The sequence below is a fragment of the Lathamus discolor genome, chromosome 1 (assembly GCF_037157495.1).
Source record: "Lathamus discolor isolate bLatDis1 chromosome 1, bLatDis1.hap1, whole genome shotgun sequence".
Lineage (NCBI taxonomy): Eukaryota > Metazoa > Chordata > Aves > Psittaciformes > Psittacidae > Lathamus > Lathamus discolor.
The window spans coordinates 30,976,049-30,997,257 of record NC_088884.1 but is presented as its reverse complement, the minus strand read 5'-3'; the positions used below and the strand labels follow the sequence as shown (position 1 = coordinate 30,997,257).

The 21,209-nt window shown below is 36.7% G+C and overlaps 1 protein-coding gene across 4 annotated transcripts in view; it reads right to left on the bottom strand.

Moving 5' to 3' along the window:
• CCDC146 (coiled-coil domain containing 146) overlaps positions 1-21,209 on the bottom strand; it is a 69,790-nt gene that overhangs the window by 15,179 nt on the left and 33,402 nt on the right. For 3 of the 4 annotated variants that reach the window (XM_065666747.1, XM_065666755.1, XM_065666763.1), the window contains 8 exons: positions 17,024-17,233; positions 8,909-8,966; positions 8,193-8,369; positions 7,542-7,615; positions 7,069-7,296; positions 5,948-6,134; positions 1,748-1,843; positions 781-951 (listed from right to left, as the gene is read on the bottom strand). In XM_065666747.1, coding sequence (XP_065522819.1) covers positions 781-951; positions 1,748-1,843; positions 5,948-6,134; positions 7,069-7,296; positions 7,542-7,615; positions 8,193-8,369; positions 8,909-8,966; positions 17,024-17,233 — 1,201 coding nt within the window. The remainder of the gene's footprint in view (positions 1-780; positions 952-1,747; positions 1,844-5,947; positions 6,135-7,068; positions 7,297-7,541; positions 7,616-8,192; positions 8,370-8,908; positions 8,967-17,023; positions 17,234-21,209) is intronic. The other variant, XM_065666774.1, reaches the window with a different exon arrangement.

Genomic DNA, 21,209 nt, shown 5'->3' with positions numbered 1-21,209 from the left:
AGCTCTGGGCATGTCTGTGTGTTGATTAATTTGTATTGTTTATTTATATTTGTTATCCTTTTATGGACTTTTATTGAAGGAACAAAGCATGACATGTTTGCTTATTCTATTTTTATAGACAGTCAAAGATGCCTAAGGTGCTAGGAGGGTACCTTATCTAACTTGTTTGAATACAGACATACGTTGTGGAAGCATGAGTAGTTTGTTCCCTTATAGCCACTCGGCATTTAATGTATACTGTGCATATTTACAGCACATATATGGTAAAGCCAGAAAAATGCAGGCAACAAACCAGCAAACACAATGACTGCTCAGTAAGAAAAGGCTTATTTGCCTCTTTTTAAAAATTAATATAATGATTTATACTTTGAAATGTAACAGGAAAATAAAAATTACTTCCTGTCCTTGGACTGAGTAGCAATTATCTTTATCTTCCAATGGCAGTATGTCTGTAAAATAAAACACACGTGTACTTCTGAGAATTTCAGTTGAGGCTCTCTGCTTTCCTGCCTCTTTCTTTCAAAATTGTTCATTTTACTCCATAGGCTTGAAAGAAAATATCCTTTCAAATACCTTGTTTCAACTGTGGTGTGATATTTTAATATACTGTTGCCCTGCGCTGTAAATTGACGATGAAAGTGAGCTTCTCGTGTTGTGATGGAACTTCAAAGTGAGAAATGAGAGTCCATAAGGATGCCCTCACCAGTAATGTTATTTCTTCTTATACCAGCTTTTACTTTTGAAAAGTCTTCCTATTATATGAGATAGGTAGATTTTTACCTGGACTTTCTGAACATCCCTAGATTTCTGTTCTCTCTCTTCAACTTTGAGCCAAATCAGATGTGCAAGTCTGGATAACTCTTTTCTGCTTTTTTCCAGCTCTTTGTAAAGCAAGCCTTCTTCAGCAATGCATTCTTGTAACACACGGGCATCCATACCTGATATAGTTTCCTAAAGAAAATTAAGTTAAATTCCTTATGCATTGATGCATCATCGTTGGCAAACCCAAAATCGGAGTACTTTGGGTTTATCTGTAAAGTGAACATGTATACAGACTATGTGGATTTAAAAAAATAACCCCAACCCAACCCAACACAAACCAAACTGCTTTAGAATTACAGCTGGACCGCCATGCACAGTCCTTTTAATAACATGTCCAAATATTTTATCACCTAGAAGCATTCCTGTTCCTCAGTCTAGCATGTCTTTCAGCTATTATTCGTTGGGCAGAAAGGTTTCTTGTGGCCATATAATCTTTAAAAGATTTTACTGTCAGGTCTTGACATGTCCACACTGCACAATGGAAGACACTGACTGAGCTTTCACATTAAGAGACCAAATTTAGACAGTTAAAATGGAGCAAAGTATTCAGATGCCTAAAGTTGTTAGAGATTCAATGAACTCTAAAAAGCTATCTGTTCTACCCAGTGGAGGTTAACCTCTTTAGAAGGTGAATGAATGGCTTCTTAGGCTTCACTGACTACAGGACTAGATTGTTACTATCATGGCACATTAGGTACATACCACATACACAAATAGTGACATGTAGATACAGAACATATGTGTATTCAAACACAAGCTGAATCCCACCTGATAATGCTAGCGAATTCAAAGACAGCACATGTTTTATCACTGGAAAGCTGCACCTAGAAACTCCCATAATTTTTTTCTTCAGACAGTCCCTTTACTCTCATGATTGAAAAGCAACTGTAACAGTGAAAAAGCATGAGAAAGCAGAACTCAGCACCTGTTCTATTAAACTTCTCTTGATCACTTCAACTTCTTTCTGCAGTTCTTGTCGTCTTTCTAATAATAATCCACTACTTTTAGCAATAGCTTCTGCCTACAGAAATAAACCAAGCACATTGAGTGATGCAAACAAAAGATGTGAAAGTATAAACTGCAGATAATATATTTGAAGTAGTTACACAAATTAAGAACTGAATTTTCTGTCTTACAATACCTAGTCCAAGAGTTCTTCATTGAGTGGAGTTCCTCAGCAACATATCCATGCTTCTCAAGATTTTCTTTTGAGAATTTAACTATAAACAGCAATCTTCACAAAGCCCAGTTTAACTACTGAATTTCTAAGGGCTATGTTTTTTGAGCAACTAAACTCATTAAAAAGGTAACAGTCACCAAGAGAGACCATTAAAGATGTCACCTTCTAAATTCACAGAGGATTTTCAGAGTTAAATTCTCACCTTACTGAAGGAAAACCAAAATAGATCTACTACTGATTTGAAAACAATATTTCACGTCTGTGTAGATTTGTTCTCATATTTTTTGCTTTTCATTAAGTAGGATTTTCCTGTTTCCTTGTTAGGCTCTAGGAAGTCAAAACTAACAAAACAAACAGTTTTGTACTAGTTTTTTCTTGTACTTTATAGAAAAATTTGTTTATTCGATCACAAGTGATGAAGGAAGACACCTTAGAAACTACCTTCTGACTAAAATATGTATGAACAATCCCATTACAAATATTTGCACGATGTAACTTGTAAGGCAAAAGTTGCATTGGCCCCAGAGTCATTAACTTCAAACTTCAAGATTCTTTGCAGTTATAAGTAAGAGATACAGCAGATTAACTATGCAGGCATATGTTGCCTGTCTGTAATTGAAAACCTGTAATTCACATAGGTGGGAATAAATGACACTCAACAACACATCTGGAAGCTATTCAAAGATAATATATGAAATGTTGTAGTATCTCTCAGATCTCAACCAGATGTTAGAGTATAAAACACTATACCTCAATATAGATAATGAGATGTTTTGCAGTTGTAGTTTTCCCTTCTGTGATAATATAAAATTAGATGTTCTCTTGCATTAACGGAAAGCAAAACAAGAGGCACAGTAAAGGTCAATCTGTGGAGTTATTTTAGTTTCAGCTGCCAAGTCTGAGATTTGATTTGACTTAGGTTTGCTAAAATGTCAGTAAAACTTACTCTAAGCAAGTTACTTTCACTCTTGTCAAGACAGCAAACATGGCTTTTCTGTGTAATATATATATTAATTACAACTGCTGTGTAAAAAGGCTGTAGTGTCTCTAAGTAGGCATTTCTACATTTTCAAGATGGGATTCTAAAGATATCATCAAATTCTTGAGTCTAAAAGTAGAAAGCTCATATAAACATCTTTAATCCATTAAGGACTTTTGTTCACATAACACATGACTAAACTTAGGCACTTTTGGCTGTCTCTGTGCTGGCCTGACCAAATTGAAGGCATGCATGGAGACGAACAGCAGTTCTGCCCTAGGCTGGCAACAGCCAGAGCGGCCAGTTCTCTTTCACACAGAATGTTGGCATTTAGCAATAGCTGACCTTTCACAACTTATTAAGAAGAAAAACACATTTGAAGAAAGTGTTCCTGTAATTTCCTTCTTCAACAAACCAGTCATTCTGCACTTAGCACGTGATTTAAAGTAAGAGAAATTTGAGGAAGCACACTGACGTACTGCTGCTTCTGCAATCACATTTTTTTACTAGCAATTCATTCTTGTGAAACTTGGAATCCTAACAAATAAATGTAAAATGTAAATGGTTAAAGAAACTTTAACTATTTAAAAGTCTTCCAAATTTGAACAGTCTCAAGATGGCAAAACCAAGCAGAATTAAGCTTGCCACTCTAGTCTTTCATACCTAGTACTTCATTTGCACTGACTGTGCAGAGAAGTGGTGATTTCACATTTGCAATTCTAAAAACGCCACGAAAGGAATCAGAGGAAACACAGAGCATGGGCTAAAACAACTATATTGCCATGGCCTGTTTGTGTTAGGGTAGCATCCTGCAAATTCTGGAGTAAAATTCTGCTTAGAATTCCACTTTTTCCTCTACTGGCATTCCCTTACTACCACTCTTCATAATGATACTACCTGCAAGACACATACAAGCCTGCAGGATAACCTAGTGTTAGTGCTGAGGGAATCCGTCGCAATGCAACTTAAACATTGAATGTCTTATTACAGGTCTCACTTTTTCAGTGTGAAAGGGTTGAGTTGGGTTTGGATCTCACCTAGGACTGTGAATTCTAACCACAGCTGTCAGTGAATTACGGCATTTGATTTTAGCATTACATGTCTTTGAACAACCTGGTTCTCCCTCCAGGAATATTTCCTCAGTAGGAATAAATAACATTGCCTGGATTTTCTTAGCTCATGCTGAACAGAAACTCAGTATGAGCTCTAAGATTAAAGTCTGGAATGACTCAGCCCTTTAATCAGTATTTGAGGAAATTCTATCTGAAACTTTTTGTATAGTTATAGAGCTTTCCTCCCTCCTCCTAAGTGGGCTTATATTACTTGGTAATTAATACATGTGAATTCAAAAGGAATTTCAGGGGAGATAAAAAGATATTAATATTTAAAACCACTAAATATCACTGAGTAATGATTAGAGTTTAAACAGCAAAACTAAGTATGGATGAGTTTTGATATCATATAGTTATTGTTAAAAACTTCACACTGATATAAATAAGATTTTTTTTCTGCCCTGAATCGCTGAGGAGGACCAAGAAAAATTTCAAGGGTGCTGTGTCAAGGTAGGAAACACCAAGTTCGGTGAAAAATTATTCACTTGACTAAGCAAGATTAATTTCATAAGACTGACTTACAATTTAGACTAAACGGGGCTAGTTCAGGCGAAAAGCTTAAGAAAGATAATGGAAGAACCAGTAACGAGAGGAAGAGAATACCAAAAAGACAGAAAAAAAGAAATTTAAGAAAGACTTTTACAGGCAAAAGAAAGGAAATGTTTTGAATAGACAAGCGGAATGAGACTGCCCTTTAAAATCAGCATAATAGAAGACAAAAATGAAACTGAAAAGAGTAAATCGGTGTGGAAAGAGGAATGGGTGAAATAGTAATGCAAGGAGAAACTGCAGGTGAAATTTTAATGGAAAAAAGAGAACATGGGGAATTATTTCATATTTTTTAATACAAAATTTATATAGTGTTAGTTTCCTGTTTCCTGGACTATAGTTAAATACGTTATAAATTATTTGCAGTAATGTACAAATGGCCTTCAAATTTTAAAAAGATAAAAACATCTAAAACATTTGGAACAAGTCCAGAGAAAGCCACAAGGATGATCAGGGGACTGGAGCACCTCCCATATGAAGACAGGCTGAGAAAGTTGGGGCTGTTCAGCCTGGAGAAGAGAAGGGTGCATGGAGACCTCAGAGCAGCCTTCCAGTACCTGAAGGGGGCCTATAGGGATGCTGGGGAGGGACTCTTCATTAGGGGCTGTAGTGATAGGACAAGGGGAAATGGGTTCAAACTGAAACAGGGGGAGTTCAGGTTAGATATAAGGAAGAAATTCTTTACTGTAAGGGTGGTGAGGCATTGGAATGGGTTGCCCAGGGAAGCTGCGAATGCTCCATCCCTGGCAGTGTTCAAGGTCAGGTTGGACAGAGCCTTGGGTGACATGGTTTCGTGTGATGTGTCCCTGCCCATGGTAGGGGGGTTGAAAACTCGATGATCTTAAGGCCCTTTCCAACCCTAACTATTCTATGATTCTATGATTTATCATTTCATTATCTGGAAATCAGTGAGTACTTAGCTCTATTTTTCTGATACAAATTTCTTTGATGTCTATGGGCAAATCACTATATTACTTTGATCATTAATGACCACAGTTCCACCATGCTTTAAAGGCAGACATGACACCACAGTGCCCATATTATCTCCCAGTTCTCCTTCATAGGATGCTCCAACCCGAATTCCACTTCTGAAGAATAATCCATATGTATCTTGATGCAGTATTTTTATCACAGCCAGAGAACCTAGGCATTTCTTTCTCAGTTGTAGCAACACTCTTGACAATTTTACATGTGTAAGACTCCAGTCTTCTCCTAAACTGCCTTTTGGGACCAGTCAAAAGATTTCATTGGAAGATTTCTTAAAAGAAAATTTAGAATCCTTATGGTCAATGCATTCATACAGACCTCTAATTTGAGTCTTTTATGCTGTGACTTATCTTGTTCCAAGGCACCAAAAATCTTATTCAATTGTAACTCCATCTTTTTTAAGGTTTTCAGCTCTCTGTCCTTCTGTGCTTGCTTGTGAATGAGAATATCAGCTTGCTCTTTTTTCTCCAAGTCACGTTTATTCAAATTCTTTTCCAGAGCCTCTCTGTATAGATAGACACAGAATTTTAGAAACAGGCAACTTGACCAAGACATGAATGGAAGCAGACATGATCAATTTAAGGGGTTTTGAGAACTGCATCATTATGGCTGAATAGCAAGGTAAACTCATAAACTACTGGCACAAATTGCCTAAAAATATGGCATTTTTATAACTTTAACCAATGATAATATTCCTAATGATGTCAGTGAGGTCTCACAGTCTGTTCTCAATATGCTGGAAATTCCAGAGAAACTTTTACTTATAAGAAGAAAACACATTTTTTTCGTATGAGGAAATATTTACATGTATGCTTCACTTAAACATTTCAATTTAAAGTGCCACTATCCTTTAATACAAAACTTTAAAGTCAAAAGCATTGTTGCTGAGCATATGGCCATGATTATAACTATACATCTTCCTCTGCAAAGAAGGAATCATTTGAAGCCTTCAATCAACCCAACAGTTTATTTTACTTTAACAAGTTATATAAGCTCACAAATCAAGGCAATATTAAAGAGATGAGCAACTGGTCCCCACTGAAACTCAGGAGCGGGTGCAGAAATCTATGATCCTCATTTGAAAAATTAAAATACTGACATATTCCTTTTCTTGTTCAATTTACTTTCTGTGGGTTACACAGAAAACAAATATCTTTTCACTGGAAAGAGAAACCCTCTTAAAAATTACCCTCTCAGAGCAGAATCCAGTTCTACTCTCCCTGCATTTTATCAAGTGGTAATGTTTTCTGATGTTCTTCAAGCCAGATCCTAGATTGCAGCAGTTTATATAAACATTTCTGAAGTCAAAACCAAGCCTGATAATTTCAATTCCACACTGGTTGCAGCACAAAACTTGAAAACAAGCAATACAGCAGGAAAAAAGAGAGATCTTTGAGAAAACAGAATTGTTCACACATGCTACATGGCTTGTGTCTAACCTCTCTGCTACGATCACCAATTCTTTCTCTCTGTTAATTTCTAGTAATTTTGCCAAAGTACTGCATTCTTGTTCTTTGCTTTCTAGCAAAATTTTTTTCTCATCCAATTCCTTCTTTATATCTTCTCTTTCTTGCAAAATTTCTTCAGTCCTCTTTTCAATGGCTTTCAGGGTACTATTCAACTCTCCTATTTGGTCATCAAGGGCTTTTTTCTTCTTCTCTTCATTGCTGTGGATATATTTCAACAAAAGAGTAGGGGTTAACATTTCCACATGCATATTTAAGTGCAATGTTTCACTTCATATACTATGTTTTTCAGTGCAGCACATGGACTTCAAGTGAATTATAGATGCTTTTTCAAATGCTGATCCTAATTTTAATCAACAGCTATACTCAGTCATCTCAGTAACAAACAGATGAAAAGAAGCCACACATATGTATTTATCTATATATAATTATTTATAGAAGCATACTTTTTCTTCCTATTTATTTTCTCAGCTTCTTTTCCAAGTTTTACTGGAACACCAAGGATCCTTACTAGCTCATCCTAGTGACAAAACAGAAAATGTAAATTAATAGCATTAAAATCTGCTGACATTTCATAGAAGTAATATTCACCTACAACTGCGGCAAAAATGAACAGGAAATATATTTTGAATTACTTCAGTTTGTCCCAGGGAAATATAGCTGCTACTTCTGAAATTAAACATTAATAGTTACGATTTCATTATGTCTGCAAGATAAAAATTATACTTGATTATTGTTAATACATCTGATTATGTTACCTATACCATGTAAAGTGGCAAAGACGTGGGTATGTTTTTTAGTTGTCTGCATATATCTGTATTAACTTGGATCTGGGCATATGTTAGAGCAGCCCACAGCAACACAACATAGCAAACACACCATTTTTTAATCAAAACCATGACTATTATTTCCTAAAGGAATAATAATGGATATGGAACAGCAGCATGTTTCATGCATATTGAAAAACGATGTAATATATAATGTAATGCCATCTAATGAATTTGGAATGACAGAACAGCATCCAGAAGATTAACTGTTTCCTTGGACAAAGCATGCATCCATAAACACATACACACAAGCACACAATTTTGTGTTACTTTTAAATTAGCCTGCTTCTCCAGAAGCTTTTCCGTTTCTTTCTTATCTATTAACATCATCTTTTTCTTGGATGAAACATCTTCCTTTATTGCATTAATTTCCGCTTTCCTTTGGTTTACTTCTTTGCAGAGCTCTTCACAATTTTCTTTCAACTGTTTAATTTTCTTATCTGTTCCCTTTAAAAATGAAGTAACAGACAAGATTATCATTATTTTCCCTGTTAAATTTTACAAGCTTGCGGTGTTACAGATTCACTAACACTGAACAGTGATAACAGTTTTTACAACAAGGTATGAAATATAATCTTTCAACAAGATGTGTGTTTCTGCTATCAATAACCAGCAGAATTTTATCTCCAACAAAACCATATGTATTCATCAGAATTTATGACAGCAAATGTATTCTCCATACTCTGATCCCAGAACCATAAACCTGTACCTACCTTTACGTGCAGTATCCATTTGATGAATATAGTAAAAAATTTTCTTGAGTAAACTTAAGAAGATGCAGATCTTTTCTGAATCAGCTATTCATCGCTTGCCCTAGAGTTATCAAACCTGAATGATATGATATAGGCTCTCCTACAATGTCTACCTCATGTTTACTCTATGTATTTCAGATTTTAAATAAACTCCAGAGCTACCCATTGTGAAAACATTTTCATATATTTGCTGACAGAACATACACCATGGCTTTGCTCATGTTTTGTACTTACCCTGTGTTTTGGAGTTCTTGCATATTCACTTTCCAAATGACTTTTTTCTTCTTGCAAACTACAGGAAAATCAAAACAAAACTAAATATATTGGAAATACAATAAATCTTACTATAGTATAGTACATAGTAAAAAAGTTTGGAAGCCTATCTCATGTTAGACTAAAATCTATGGTGAAATATCATCAGGGGCAATTGAGAAGTGTCCAGATTTAAAGGAAGGCTGCTGACTGGTAACTGCTAGTCCTGAAAGACAGGTTGTACATATGCAGACTTTTTCTACAGTAAGCACATCTAAAATTTGAACCTGATTATTCTTGGTCTCAACACCTCTTGCGCAGATGCATTTATGCCTTATTCACCCTTGTCTTTACACTATCATGATACACCCACAGTTTATCCCAACCTCAGAAAACAAAATGTAAACATGGAAGGGAGGCAAAAAGAAAGAGGAGGTGGGTTATAAATACCCACAAAACCAGCACACACCAAAGAAAGTGAAGCTGCTAGTGAGAAACTTTCTTCTTCCTTTGAGTGATTGCTCATGCACACATTCACACTATAAACAACTGCAACTGGAGCTCCTCAAACTTCAACAGGGTCCTGTGAAAAAACATCCTGAAAAGAGTCGTAGACTAACTCAATGGGGTACAGTAGAAAACTAAACTGAATAGCCATGGCGATCTTAATCTATACCCAAAACTATGTTGCAATTTAAATTCAGGCAACAATACAGACTGGTGCCGAAGGAGGGAAGAAGGAGGAAAGGAAAAAACAGAAAGGATCTTAGATATTCTGGGTGTGTTTTTAGTGATGCTGCTCTGAGAAAGATGAAGGAGTGACTACAAAAGTGGAGCTGAACCAGCAAGCCTGTTGGACATACAACAGGAGCTTCTTTGTGGCATTAGCCCTAGCGAAGAAATACACTGATAGATCCCCAGTGCATGTACAGAACAATCCTGCACCTCCAGGAGATAAATGGGCTATAGCAGTCTGCATGTCATCACAACAAAACTGAGCTTAATTAGGTCATTGTGCTATTGAGCTGGAACAAGAAGGCAGGTTCTCGCAATGTAATTAGAACCTCTGCTGATATTTCTGAGTCTCAGGCTATAAAGATTGCAGCCGGGGAATAGGTGGAACCACCAAATCCTATGTCCAGATATAGCAAAGAATCAACTTTGGCACTTAAATTTGTTTTGAAATTACAGCTGATGTATGTGCTGGTCAGGCCTCCTTGAGACTTGGGACAGTCTGTTAGAATAAATAACTAATTAAGGGGAGTATTAAGAGAAGGGACCAGGCTTTCATGGAATAGCTGTGTCACTTGGGGCTACAAACAATGCATGGAGTCCTAGGCAGCCCCAGAAGTCAACTTATGTACGCAAAGCAACTACTACAGTTGCTTCTGAATGTGGCAGACACTGAAGAGAGGCAGCTGGTTGGTATATCTTTTTTTCTCTGAAACTTTTCAGCATCAGCCTAAGACTTCTCATGGTGGTGGTTCAGGTACCACAAGGTGGTCATGGGAGAGAGATTAGTCTCCTAGCAGCCAGCCTTACAGAGGATCATCACTAGGATCTTGTGCTCATTTCTTTATCAGTGCTGACACAAGGTGCAAACCCACTACCTCCTAAATTTTTTTCTTTTATTTTGGTCCTCCAACAAAAGAAGCAAAGCTCATACCTGGAAGCCTCAGGCAACGTCTTTCCAATCAAGGAAAGAAAACAGTCAAAAACAGACTTGGGTTGGTGGTGTTGTAATAAGAAAATAATAAATAAAAAGATAATGAAGAACAAGCTCTGGCTGAGATGAAGAGCAAAGAGAAAATAAAGGCATAGGGTAGATGTTGCTGATTTACTGCACATATGCATATTTGTATGTGCAGAGTACAAATATTCCTCTTACAGGGACTGCTAAGTCTAAAACTAATTTGAATGTGAGTGTTTGAACACCAACGGAGTGAATGAGTTTGCAAAAAAAATCTTTCTAAGAAGAAGGTTGAATATAGATCAGTCTTCTCCCCCAAATGATAAAATTATTTACAAAAGAAAAAATTCTATGGCATAATCTATAACTTAAGAAATTGCACAGAAGAGTGAAGAAAGACACAGGGGTATTTTTGGAGGTACACAATGCAGGTGCATATGAATTAACGAAACACCATAAGGCGATTTCTTCTTTGCTGCAGTGTGTCTCAGGAACTACTAGTTTTACGTTCCACTGTTTAAAGTCAATAAGAGGGATCAAACTGCATTTAAAACTGAGCTACTTCAATTCTGTGATGGCAGCTTTGGTCTGCTCCTGTGTATCACACCCATAAGCTGCAACTGAGTGTGTTGTATTGGAATGCCATGTGGGTCAAACACAATGCTTGCACTTACCAACAGGTTGTCAAAATGCATAAATATATTAATAAGGATAATTCATAGTCCCAACACATTCTGGCAGGACTCCTAGTTGAAGTCCTTGGGAATGGCATAATCACACTAATTACAAAGAATTTCCACTTTGCACAAATACCCATAACTGACTGCCACAAAAAATTAAGTAAGTCTTGTGCAAACTGATTAAAGAGATACTGCATTGCCTGTCACCAGTCCATGCTGTGCCCTCTTTAATATCATGCCAGATGATCAAAAGAGAATCCCGAAAACCAGAAGGGAGAGCAAAGTTGACAGTGGCTTTTTTTTTTGTCAAATTCCTCACTCATGAGGACAGATTCCTGTGGAGCCATTCCAGTTTCTCAACAAAGGCTTTTCCACCCAGCAAAAGTAAAACGATTTGAACACCTCATTTTCTGTGACATAAACAAAGGCAACACTAACAGCAAGCACCAAGTAACCAAGTTACCTTAAGCAGACCAACTACTTCCACTCACAAAACAGTGAAAAGTTGAAAAGAAAAAGGTGGTAAAAGAAAAAAGCTAAATCTCTCTCTTTTGAGCAATGAATTTGGTCCAGCTGCCCACATTCAACAATTAGTTAGGTGCCCTTGTGCTATTACCTCCAGGCTTCCTTACTGTCAGGGATGAAAACAAGAACCTCCAAAGGGTAGGTCATCTGACATCCCACTTGCCTATTTTAGGATGAGATAAATGAATGGCTGAAGATAGCATATTTCTCTCTGTGGACTCTAAAGGGAGACCAGGATGATTAACTCAGATTAAGAAATCAAATAAGATTCTTCACAGATTTAAGTTCAATTTCTAATTTAATAGCTATATAGACACAGAAGCTTAGTGTAAGCAGAGAAAATTTGGTCTTTTCATTTAGCATTCAAATCTTGAAATCTGTGATATATGGACATCAGCCTCCTGACTGTCTATAAAATAGACATCGATCACAAGAACAAACCAAATAGCTGCAAGTGGCATCAGGCATTTATAATTCCCATTGGTTTATAGCCCTTCTCTGATAAGTGTATATTTCAACACCATGTGGGCTTTAATATTATTATTATTATACCTATAACATCATACATAATGAAAAAAAGATGAAACCCTGAAGTTTAAACATTAATGTTCACAAATGTTTCTCACATTGCTTTACTTATTTTCATGAAGCTTAATAGCACTACTGTACATGAAAAGCTATCATGGATGCAGATATAATGAGTTAAAAAAAGTACTCAGAAAATTGGACCATTAATAAAAATACATTCCAGCCTTTTCCCTGAGAGATGTCTACAGCTGCAAACTGACACAGAAATAAAAAGATTAAATCAGAGAGATTAAGAAATGTAGCGGTAGTTGTCAGCAGAGGTTCATTTCAGGTCCTTAGCTCACAAAATAGCCAGGACATTGTTATCATTACAAATCCCATAATGCAAGGAAGCAAATTCCTTCAGATACTCTGACACATAGCTGGGATTGCTGAAGAACCCATAGAAGATGCTCAGCACCTCATAGCTAAAATGCTACTGACCACAAGTAGAAGATATCACAGCCAATAAGCTGCCAGCATGAGATTTCTGCAAAGCTTTCAGCTGTAATTAGTTTGCATGTACTGGAAAACGCAGTCATAAGACTAGCTGATAACAACATCAACTGCAACTCTATTCATTTTACTTATGACTTGGAATTCTTTACTAGAAAAACTATGGACAAGAGCTTAACATTTCACTTTTTATTTCTTGGGTGACTAACTCTGAAATAATTATAAGCATTGAAATAATTTTCCATATTTGCAATGCTTCTACAAGGACAAACTCAGTTTTGCAATCATGACTTGCATGCAATAGCACATGCTACTTCAGCGAATAGCTGATTTGCTACCTGCACAAATGACTGTGAGGGCTGTAGATTGGACTCAGGCTTTAAAGAAAAATTCTTTTCAAGAATTAGGCACCTTTAATCTCACAAATTCTTGTAATAGATAATTTCATTACAATGTAATTGCTCACTTTAAGGTATATGGTTTAGATGATAAATTAATTTAGACGATATATTTATTATTTCTCAATAATAAACTGTTGTTACTATTGCCTTATAAAAAACCCCTGCTCTTTATTTGGTCTCACAAACCAGGACTGTAAGCCTCACATGGACATTAAAATGAAAAGTTTCCTCAAGCTAGAACAAATCCTTGTGATCACACTGAGCTTTTCCTTGCATTAATCTGATTTTTTGGTCTATATTCTTCTTTATGAAGGCTTGTTCAGTCCCAGTTACATGGAGAAACTTCACGACTCTGAATGCAGCTGTACCAGAACTGAACTGGGATCTCTATTTTTCTTTTTACTTTATTACACTTGCCTCACAGTTTTGGAGAAGAAGAATACTCGTGGAGTCAGCTCTGACTTTGGGGTAGGAACCTAGAATTTATGACCTCAGTAAAATCCTTCCAACTGCTCTTCCCCTTCCTTGCTGAACACTCAGGCAGACACACTAGCAATGAACCCAGTACAGCAGAGCAGAAACACAAACTGGAAGAGGAGGCACACCACAGCCATGAAGCCACCCTCAGCGTGACTTCCCTGACAGATGAAGTGCATCAGAGCTGGTTCTGAATACCTCATGTACCTATTCAAGCTATGAAAAAAGTCACAGAATTCCTGAAAATCTGCTGATACTACAGTGCTTAAATAAAGAGTTAAAGCAGAAGGTGAAATATCACATTCACCTGTTGAAGTTATCTGATCTGGAAAAATCGTTTACAGAGGCAAGCTGACCGGAAATGAAATATGGGAAAGAGACTATAAAATACTAAAGAACCTCAAGACAAAAAATAACTTTGCTGATGTTATGGTATATCTGTATGACTCTTCAAGAAAAAAGTTTACTGTTGTCAGATTTGAATCTGAGTGCAAAAAGGGTACTAAGCAAAAGCAGGAAGTAAAGGCAGCAGAGACTAGAAACATGCTTCAGAGAGAGAAAGGCTTACAGAAATGGAAGCAAAAGATCTGCCGAAGCTTGCTCTCACTCCCAGCTCAGCAGTATTTCTGTGTAGACAAGATCCAAGACTTCTAAGAAATTGGTAAAGCAATAAATAAGAGACACAGATATTCCCTTCGAAAGATTTTCCCTTCCATAATCCCCACCTGCCATACATGTAAAGGTAAATAAGCAATGTTTGTTTTCAGACTAAACAGCCATTAGTCATAATTCCCAGAGAGAAGTATACTTGTAAGTGCCAAGCACAGCTGGGACCATATTAACACAGTTGGACAACAAGGGAAACTGTGCTCCAGAGAGATTAAGGGCCAAAAAAGGTTGGAGCATGAGTTTCTAGCCTTTTGAGAAAGAAGGAAACCAAGCAGTTACATAACAGCAGACTTACTTATAATATCTTTGATTTAGCTTCCCTTCTGCCTGTGACACCACCCATGCTCACAGATAAAACTATCTGGCATATAGATCTTCATTTTACATCAGTGTTACTATTAGATGAACTGTACTTCACAAGTCCATTCTGGACATTCATTTTGACTGTCCTTCACAGGCACCAAAACCATCTCCTCTTTATAAACATGTATTCACATCCATTATCTGTTTTCTTCATATCTCATTTCTATTTCCCCACTACATTCACTCATCTGTTCTTCACAGTCCTGTTCATTCCACACTCCTTCAGCATTAAACCCCCTCTCATTTCTGGAAAGCACTATCTTCTCTCCTGCTAAACAAATTGTCCGCACATAACCAAGGCACATCCTCCTCACTCCACACGCACAATATGCATAAACCCCAATGCTACTACCTGGCATGAAAGAGATTCCAAGCAAGGAGCAAATAAATAATCTGTAGCTCTTCAGTTTAGAAAGTTGACAAATTAAGGGGAGGGGAGTACAAAATATATCAATCAAACTATCCTGTAGCAGTGAAAATTAAGATCACTGTCTCATCCAGCACAAGAACTATAGGTTATGAAATGAAGCTGATTGACAGGAGCTGATAGGAGTCAGGTTCAAAAAATGAAGGTGGTGGCACCTCTTGTGCTGCTAATCTATGGAACCCATTGCCCAGTGTGTTGCAATGCCAGAAGTCCATATACTAAGGAGGAAACAGAAGAAGTACAAGGAAGAGAGGTCAACTGAGGACTCTTAAATACAGAAAACTACATTTGGCTCATAAAATCCCTGAATTACAAATGTCTGGGGGCTGCACTTTTGGTTGCTGTTAGATACTGCGCCATATGGACCTCTGGTCAGACTGTACAGCTGGTTTTGATCTCATGCAATACGTAACACCAAACAGAGGAAGTTTCTTGTTAAAATGAAAGAAAATTTTTCACAGCATGACTGACCCAAAACAGTGACTTTTTAGTCTGCAAGATAGGATATTTAATTCATATATAAAAACTAATGCAGGAAATGTGCAAGGGTAATTGAAACAATGCCTAAACTGTGTGATATGTAGGACAGAAATCTTTTTGTCCTGAGGCAGAAAATACAGTACAAGTAAATAATCATATAAATATATAAGTAACCATATAAACATATAAATAGCCATATAAACATATAAACCCCCATCATTTTTTGGAAAAGTGATGCAAATTCAGTGAAAAATGTTCATGAGATATGAGCACAAATGGGTAAAAACCATGATATTTTGAAGAGCTCATTTCTGGACTGCTTGGAAATCGCAATAAATTCTGTGTTTAATAATTATTTCAGGAAACCATGTTGCTTAGTTATCTCATAACAAATAATTTTTTCCAGATGCTTTCCATGTGTCTTTATTTCTCCCACTCCCAATTTGCTGCTTTCTCAAGTTTCTTTCCCTCTTAGAGCAAACACTTGGCTCTAAAAAAAACCAAAAGCAAGGAAAGACTGCCAGAAGAAAATGTGCTCTCTGCAGTCAGTACAGTGCCCCTGCTCTCCTTGCAGAAATACAGCTTTAACTGCTGAGCTGCTGACATCATTTCTTTGTATTTCTACACGCCAATTGCACTACAGCTGGACTGAAGACAGATAATAACAGCAAGCACCCCACAAAATGAAAATATGAGTTCATCTCCCTATTTTTATAAATGCAATAGTACTGTTTGTAATTTTACTACAAAAGCTTCAAGTGCAATACGCTCATATATGCAGATATTTAAAATACATACAATATCAAGCTTGTTCTGTACTTTTTCCTTTTATAGAAATGTCAAGTATTCACTTCTTTCACAGCAAATTTCTCATTTTTCTAACATGCAACTATACAAGTACTTCTCCTCCTTTAAGTACCTGAATAGAAAAACTTGAATACTCATTCTGATGTTAAAAATAGTGTTGGCTCTATTTATGCCATTGTTTCCATAAAATCCCAGTCACCAGGTCTCTGAGACAGTTTAATCATCTGTATAAAAGGTGTCCTAGACTAGAACTGTTCCTGTTAATTTTGCTTAAATAAACATTAAACATGCAATGTAGTAAATTTTAAGCAGCATTTCAAAGGATACCATAGCATGTTCTAAAATGAAAATTATCTACAAATCTCACACCAGGGTAGTTTTATTCATCACTAGAAATGTTGCTGTTTCTAGGGAAAGTTTGTGGCACTTTATTTAACAACAGCTATCAAGAAACGTGTTCATGTAGGATGAGAAGGAGATTGAACTATATTCTATGTCAGTGTCTTTCTGGGTGACCTATGATAAAAATAGCAATGTTTGACTACTATCACCTACCATTTTATCTTGTACTGAATGTCAGATTCTCTTTCTTTAATAGCATTGTATTCATTTTGGCGACTAAGAAGTTGTTTCCTTATTTGTAAAACTTCACTGAAGGATTCTTCAGGGAACTGTACTGCTTTTTCCAGCTCATGTTGTTGTTGTTCCAGTTCTACACTAAGATGTTTGGCTTCTTGCAACAGCTGGATCTCAGATTCCTGTAAACTACATTAAATAGAAAAAAATTAGAACTAGGCAATGAGAAGCATCAGCTTTGTATTTATACTTCTTTACCTACTTACAATATTAAATTCAAGGCTTTCAAGATGAGATGGGATTAAATCCTGAATAATCTGGTTTGACCTCTTAGTGGACCCTGCCTTGAACAGGAAATTGGATCACAGACCTCCTGAGGTCTATTCAAACGTGAATTGTCCTGTGATGCCGTGAGAGCAGTGGAATCTCATGTGAGGGGGGGTTCTTCATACCTAGAGCTGGAGTAGGATTCATCTCATCTAATTTTAACCAGATAAAAGACAGCTAGTTAGTCTAATCTATTTGCCTAGCACCTCCTAGAACCAGTGAAGGGACAGAGAATCCATTTTATTCAAAGAAGTGCCAAAGGCTAGACCTGAATCAGCATGGGGACCAATAAAGGGGAAGTACTCACCAGGGCAAGGCCCAGTATAGGCTCTGTGACACCTTTAAGTTCTTAGTAAATACCGGCACACCTACCCTCTGGTGAACTGCATGTTGCTATTGCTGTAGTGTTAACAATATATGAAATAACTCATTTAATGATACAGAAGCATTGTGGAATCTTACTATAAGGCTTGTAGGCACGATCTGACTTGTATCACTGAAGTCTAGGTTCACAGAAACAGCAAACTGTAATATTCTATTAATGTTAGGAGACTGGTATTCATAATATACTTAGGAACCTACGTGTGATAGTTGAGTAACAGATCTGAAAGGCTGTTAGTATTGATTATTATGGAAAAGTATTAAAGCGAACTACAGTATGAAAATTCATATGCAATACACAACATATAAACCTTAGAAATACTAAAACATACAAACATATATAACATATAAACAGATGCTAAAGAAATAATGTGTATATCTTCATCTTTTCAATATTATGAAATTATAACTTTTGTATAATGGTATACTAAAATCAGTCAGAAATGGCATGGAGGAATAAAGAACACTATCCTTTGCCTTTTAGTAACTAAAAATACAATATTTTAAAAAACCCCAAATTTAGACTCTTCCATACTGAAAAATAGTATACACAAATTTTATCTCAAAGATTACATTTATGGCTTAGCAACAAAACAAAAAATACATATGACACTGAATGATAGAGTTGAGATGGTAACAATAAAAACACAAAATACACAACTGACTATACTGCACAAACATAGCTGAAATAATATAGCAGAAAAAGTTTCATTTTCTGTAACATTTCCATTTAGATAACCACTTCCTTTTTAAACCAGAAAATAAGAAAACCACAGAATTCAACAGGAAGCAAGAGTGTGTCTTTATCACGAACAAATATCTTCATGTGTGATGTATTTACACAGTAACTTTTTAAGGGAAAAAGAAATTACTTATTGACACAAGTTCCCATGCAATATTTAAATTCAGTTAAAGACAATGAACACATAACTGGGCATCTACCTAATGTACACATCTGGAATCATATGAGTTCTAAAGTAGGCTTGCCAAGTCTGATGTGGCAGCTTTTGAATTTGCGAAGTGATTAATAATTTAGTAGAGGCATAAGAAGGTAAGATTCTCAAACTATCAATGAACTAGCATTATTGCCTGCATTTCTTACACCTTGGTGTGTCAGAGTATTCATATTGGGTTCCTAATTGAGATAATAAAAATGCAAATTTACAACTGAGCCACATGATTGTGTGACTAAACGGGTTTTCAGCCAAATATGAGCTCAGACACATCAGCTATAGATGCAGCCTCACTGCAAAGCGGATGGGTGAGACAGCACCAAAACAGAATGACAGCCTGTTCCCAGAATTACAGCTGTGCAGCAAACAGGAATTCAAATGCACATAACACTTCGAAGAAACATACCAAAGATGTTATCTGCCAGGCGCTATCTCTCAGCTTTACAGTGCAAAACTGAAACTAAGAAATAAAGGACTCTAGATACCTACTTCAAATGTGCATGTTTACTGATATTAACATATGGACAAGTGAATCCCAGTTTTGATGTCTGAAAAGTCCTTAAAATATACTGGAGATCATGATCAGGTTTTAGTAATTGATTCCCCTTGCTTTCTTTTAGCAGAAAGAGAAATTTATCTGTGCAAATTAGTACTCATTCATGCATTCACATTTTGCTTTGATACATGACTAGATCTAAGTAAAGAATGTGACATGATTCTCTCCAATTGACTTTCTTACAGAAGTATGACAAATTTTGTACTCCTGTGGAAAAAATGAGAGATGTAATCCACCATCTAACATTTTCATGCTTTTGGTGCATGGTGTTTTATGTGAGACAGAAAAGACAGCTGAGTCCTGTTTTCACTCAGCCCATAGTTAGGGTAGGAAAGGACCTTAAGCTCATTTAGTTCCAACCCCCCTGCCATGGGCAGGGACACCTCACACTAAACCATGTCACCCAAGGCTCTGTGCAACCTGGCCTTGAACACTGCCAGGGATGAAGCATTCACAACTTCTTTGGGCAACCCATTCCAGTGCCTCACCACCCTCACGGTAAAGAACTTCTTCCTTATATCCCACCTAAACTTCCCCTGTTCAAGTTTTAACCCGTTACCCCTTGTCCTATCACTACAGTCCCTAATGAAGAGTCCCTCCCCAGCATCCCTATAGGCCCCCTTCAGATACTGGAAGGCTGCTCTGAGGTCTCCATGCAGCCTTCTCAAAGAATATTATATAAATATAATATGAAATATGTACTAATATGCTTGTATTCTTTCCAACCAAAGACGGGTTTCAAATTAACACTGATAAAAATCAATCAGGTTCAGCAGCTACTGGATTTCTGCATCAGTTCAGTGAACACCAGTATGGTAGAAACCTTCTCAGTTAATCTAAAAGCCACATAATATGGTTAGTTCTGAGCACTACAATGTTTCTTGCATTTTCTAGGGAGTCGAACTGATTTAGGAGTGCTAGTTTTAATTCTGCTTCCCAAAAATATTTGCCATGCAGTACTCTGAATAAAGTCAGATGACTTCATACAGACTCAGAGCCATAATCTAATTCCTCATTTTATTAAGATGAAATTATAAGACCCAGCTAACCTCAAGAAAAGCTGTGTTTTCAGGATTTTGTGAGCCCCTTTTCAAATTACTGTACATTATTTAGCACTGGTTGCTATTCAGATTGCCAGGAGGCACACCAAATTGCAGCATAACCCAGGTAAGTTGGGGTGACTTGAATTAGTTTTAGAATCCTTAAGCTTGGCTTTAGCTTCAATGACAGAATAGCCATGGTTTTATAAGCAGAGTTGCCATAAAGGTTTTGATGTCGACTCTCAGGGAAACTGGGCTGAAATATTGTTTATATGGTGGATATTATGGTACATACTGCAGAAAGATCTCATGATGCAAAAGTCTCATGATGCTGATTCATGACATCATGAAAGTCTCATGATGCTGATTTTACTGATATTATTATGTGTAATTATGTGTATACCTCAAGTAATGTCACAATTATTAATCACAAATAATGACGCAGCATTGCACTACTTGCAATAGGATTGCTCACCCAGTACAACTGCAGTACTGCATCCCACTTTGCCCCTTCCCCTTTCCTTTCACTCACACATGCTCTGCTCAAGCCTAGCACTAGGCTATGAGCATGATCTCTCTCCTCCAGCAAGTACCAGAGCAGCACAGACCCACAACTACTACACTTGGAGTTTCATTTATACTTTGAAGCGTAATGTTCTAACCTTCTAAATTTATTAGCAGCCTGTCTAACATGACTGTCAATATTCTCAGAGGGTAAAATTCACACCTATTTATATGTGACAGTCTCATTTTCCTCCTTAGAAACGAGCCTTTAGCTTCTTCAGTGGTTCTCTGTGATGTTAGCTCAGCAAGTCCTATGTTACAATTCGAGCTATATGATCTGCAAATATATATTTATTTTAAATTTGTATATTGTCTGTTGCAGTTTGTGCTTCCTTCCTCTGCCA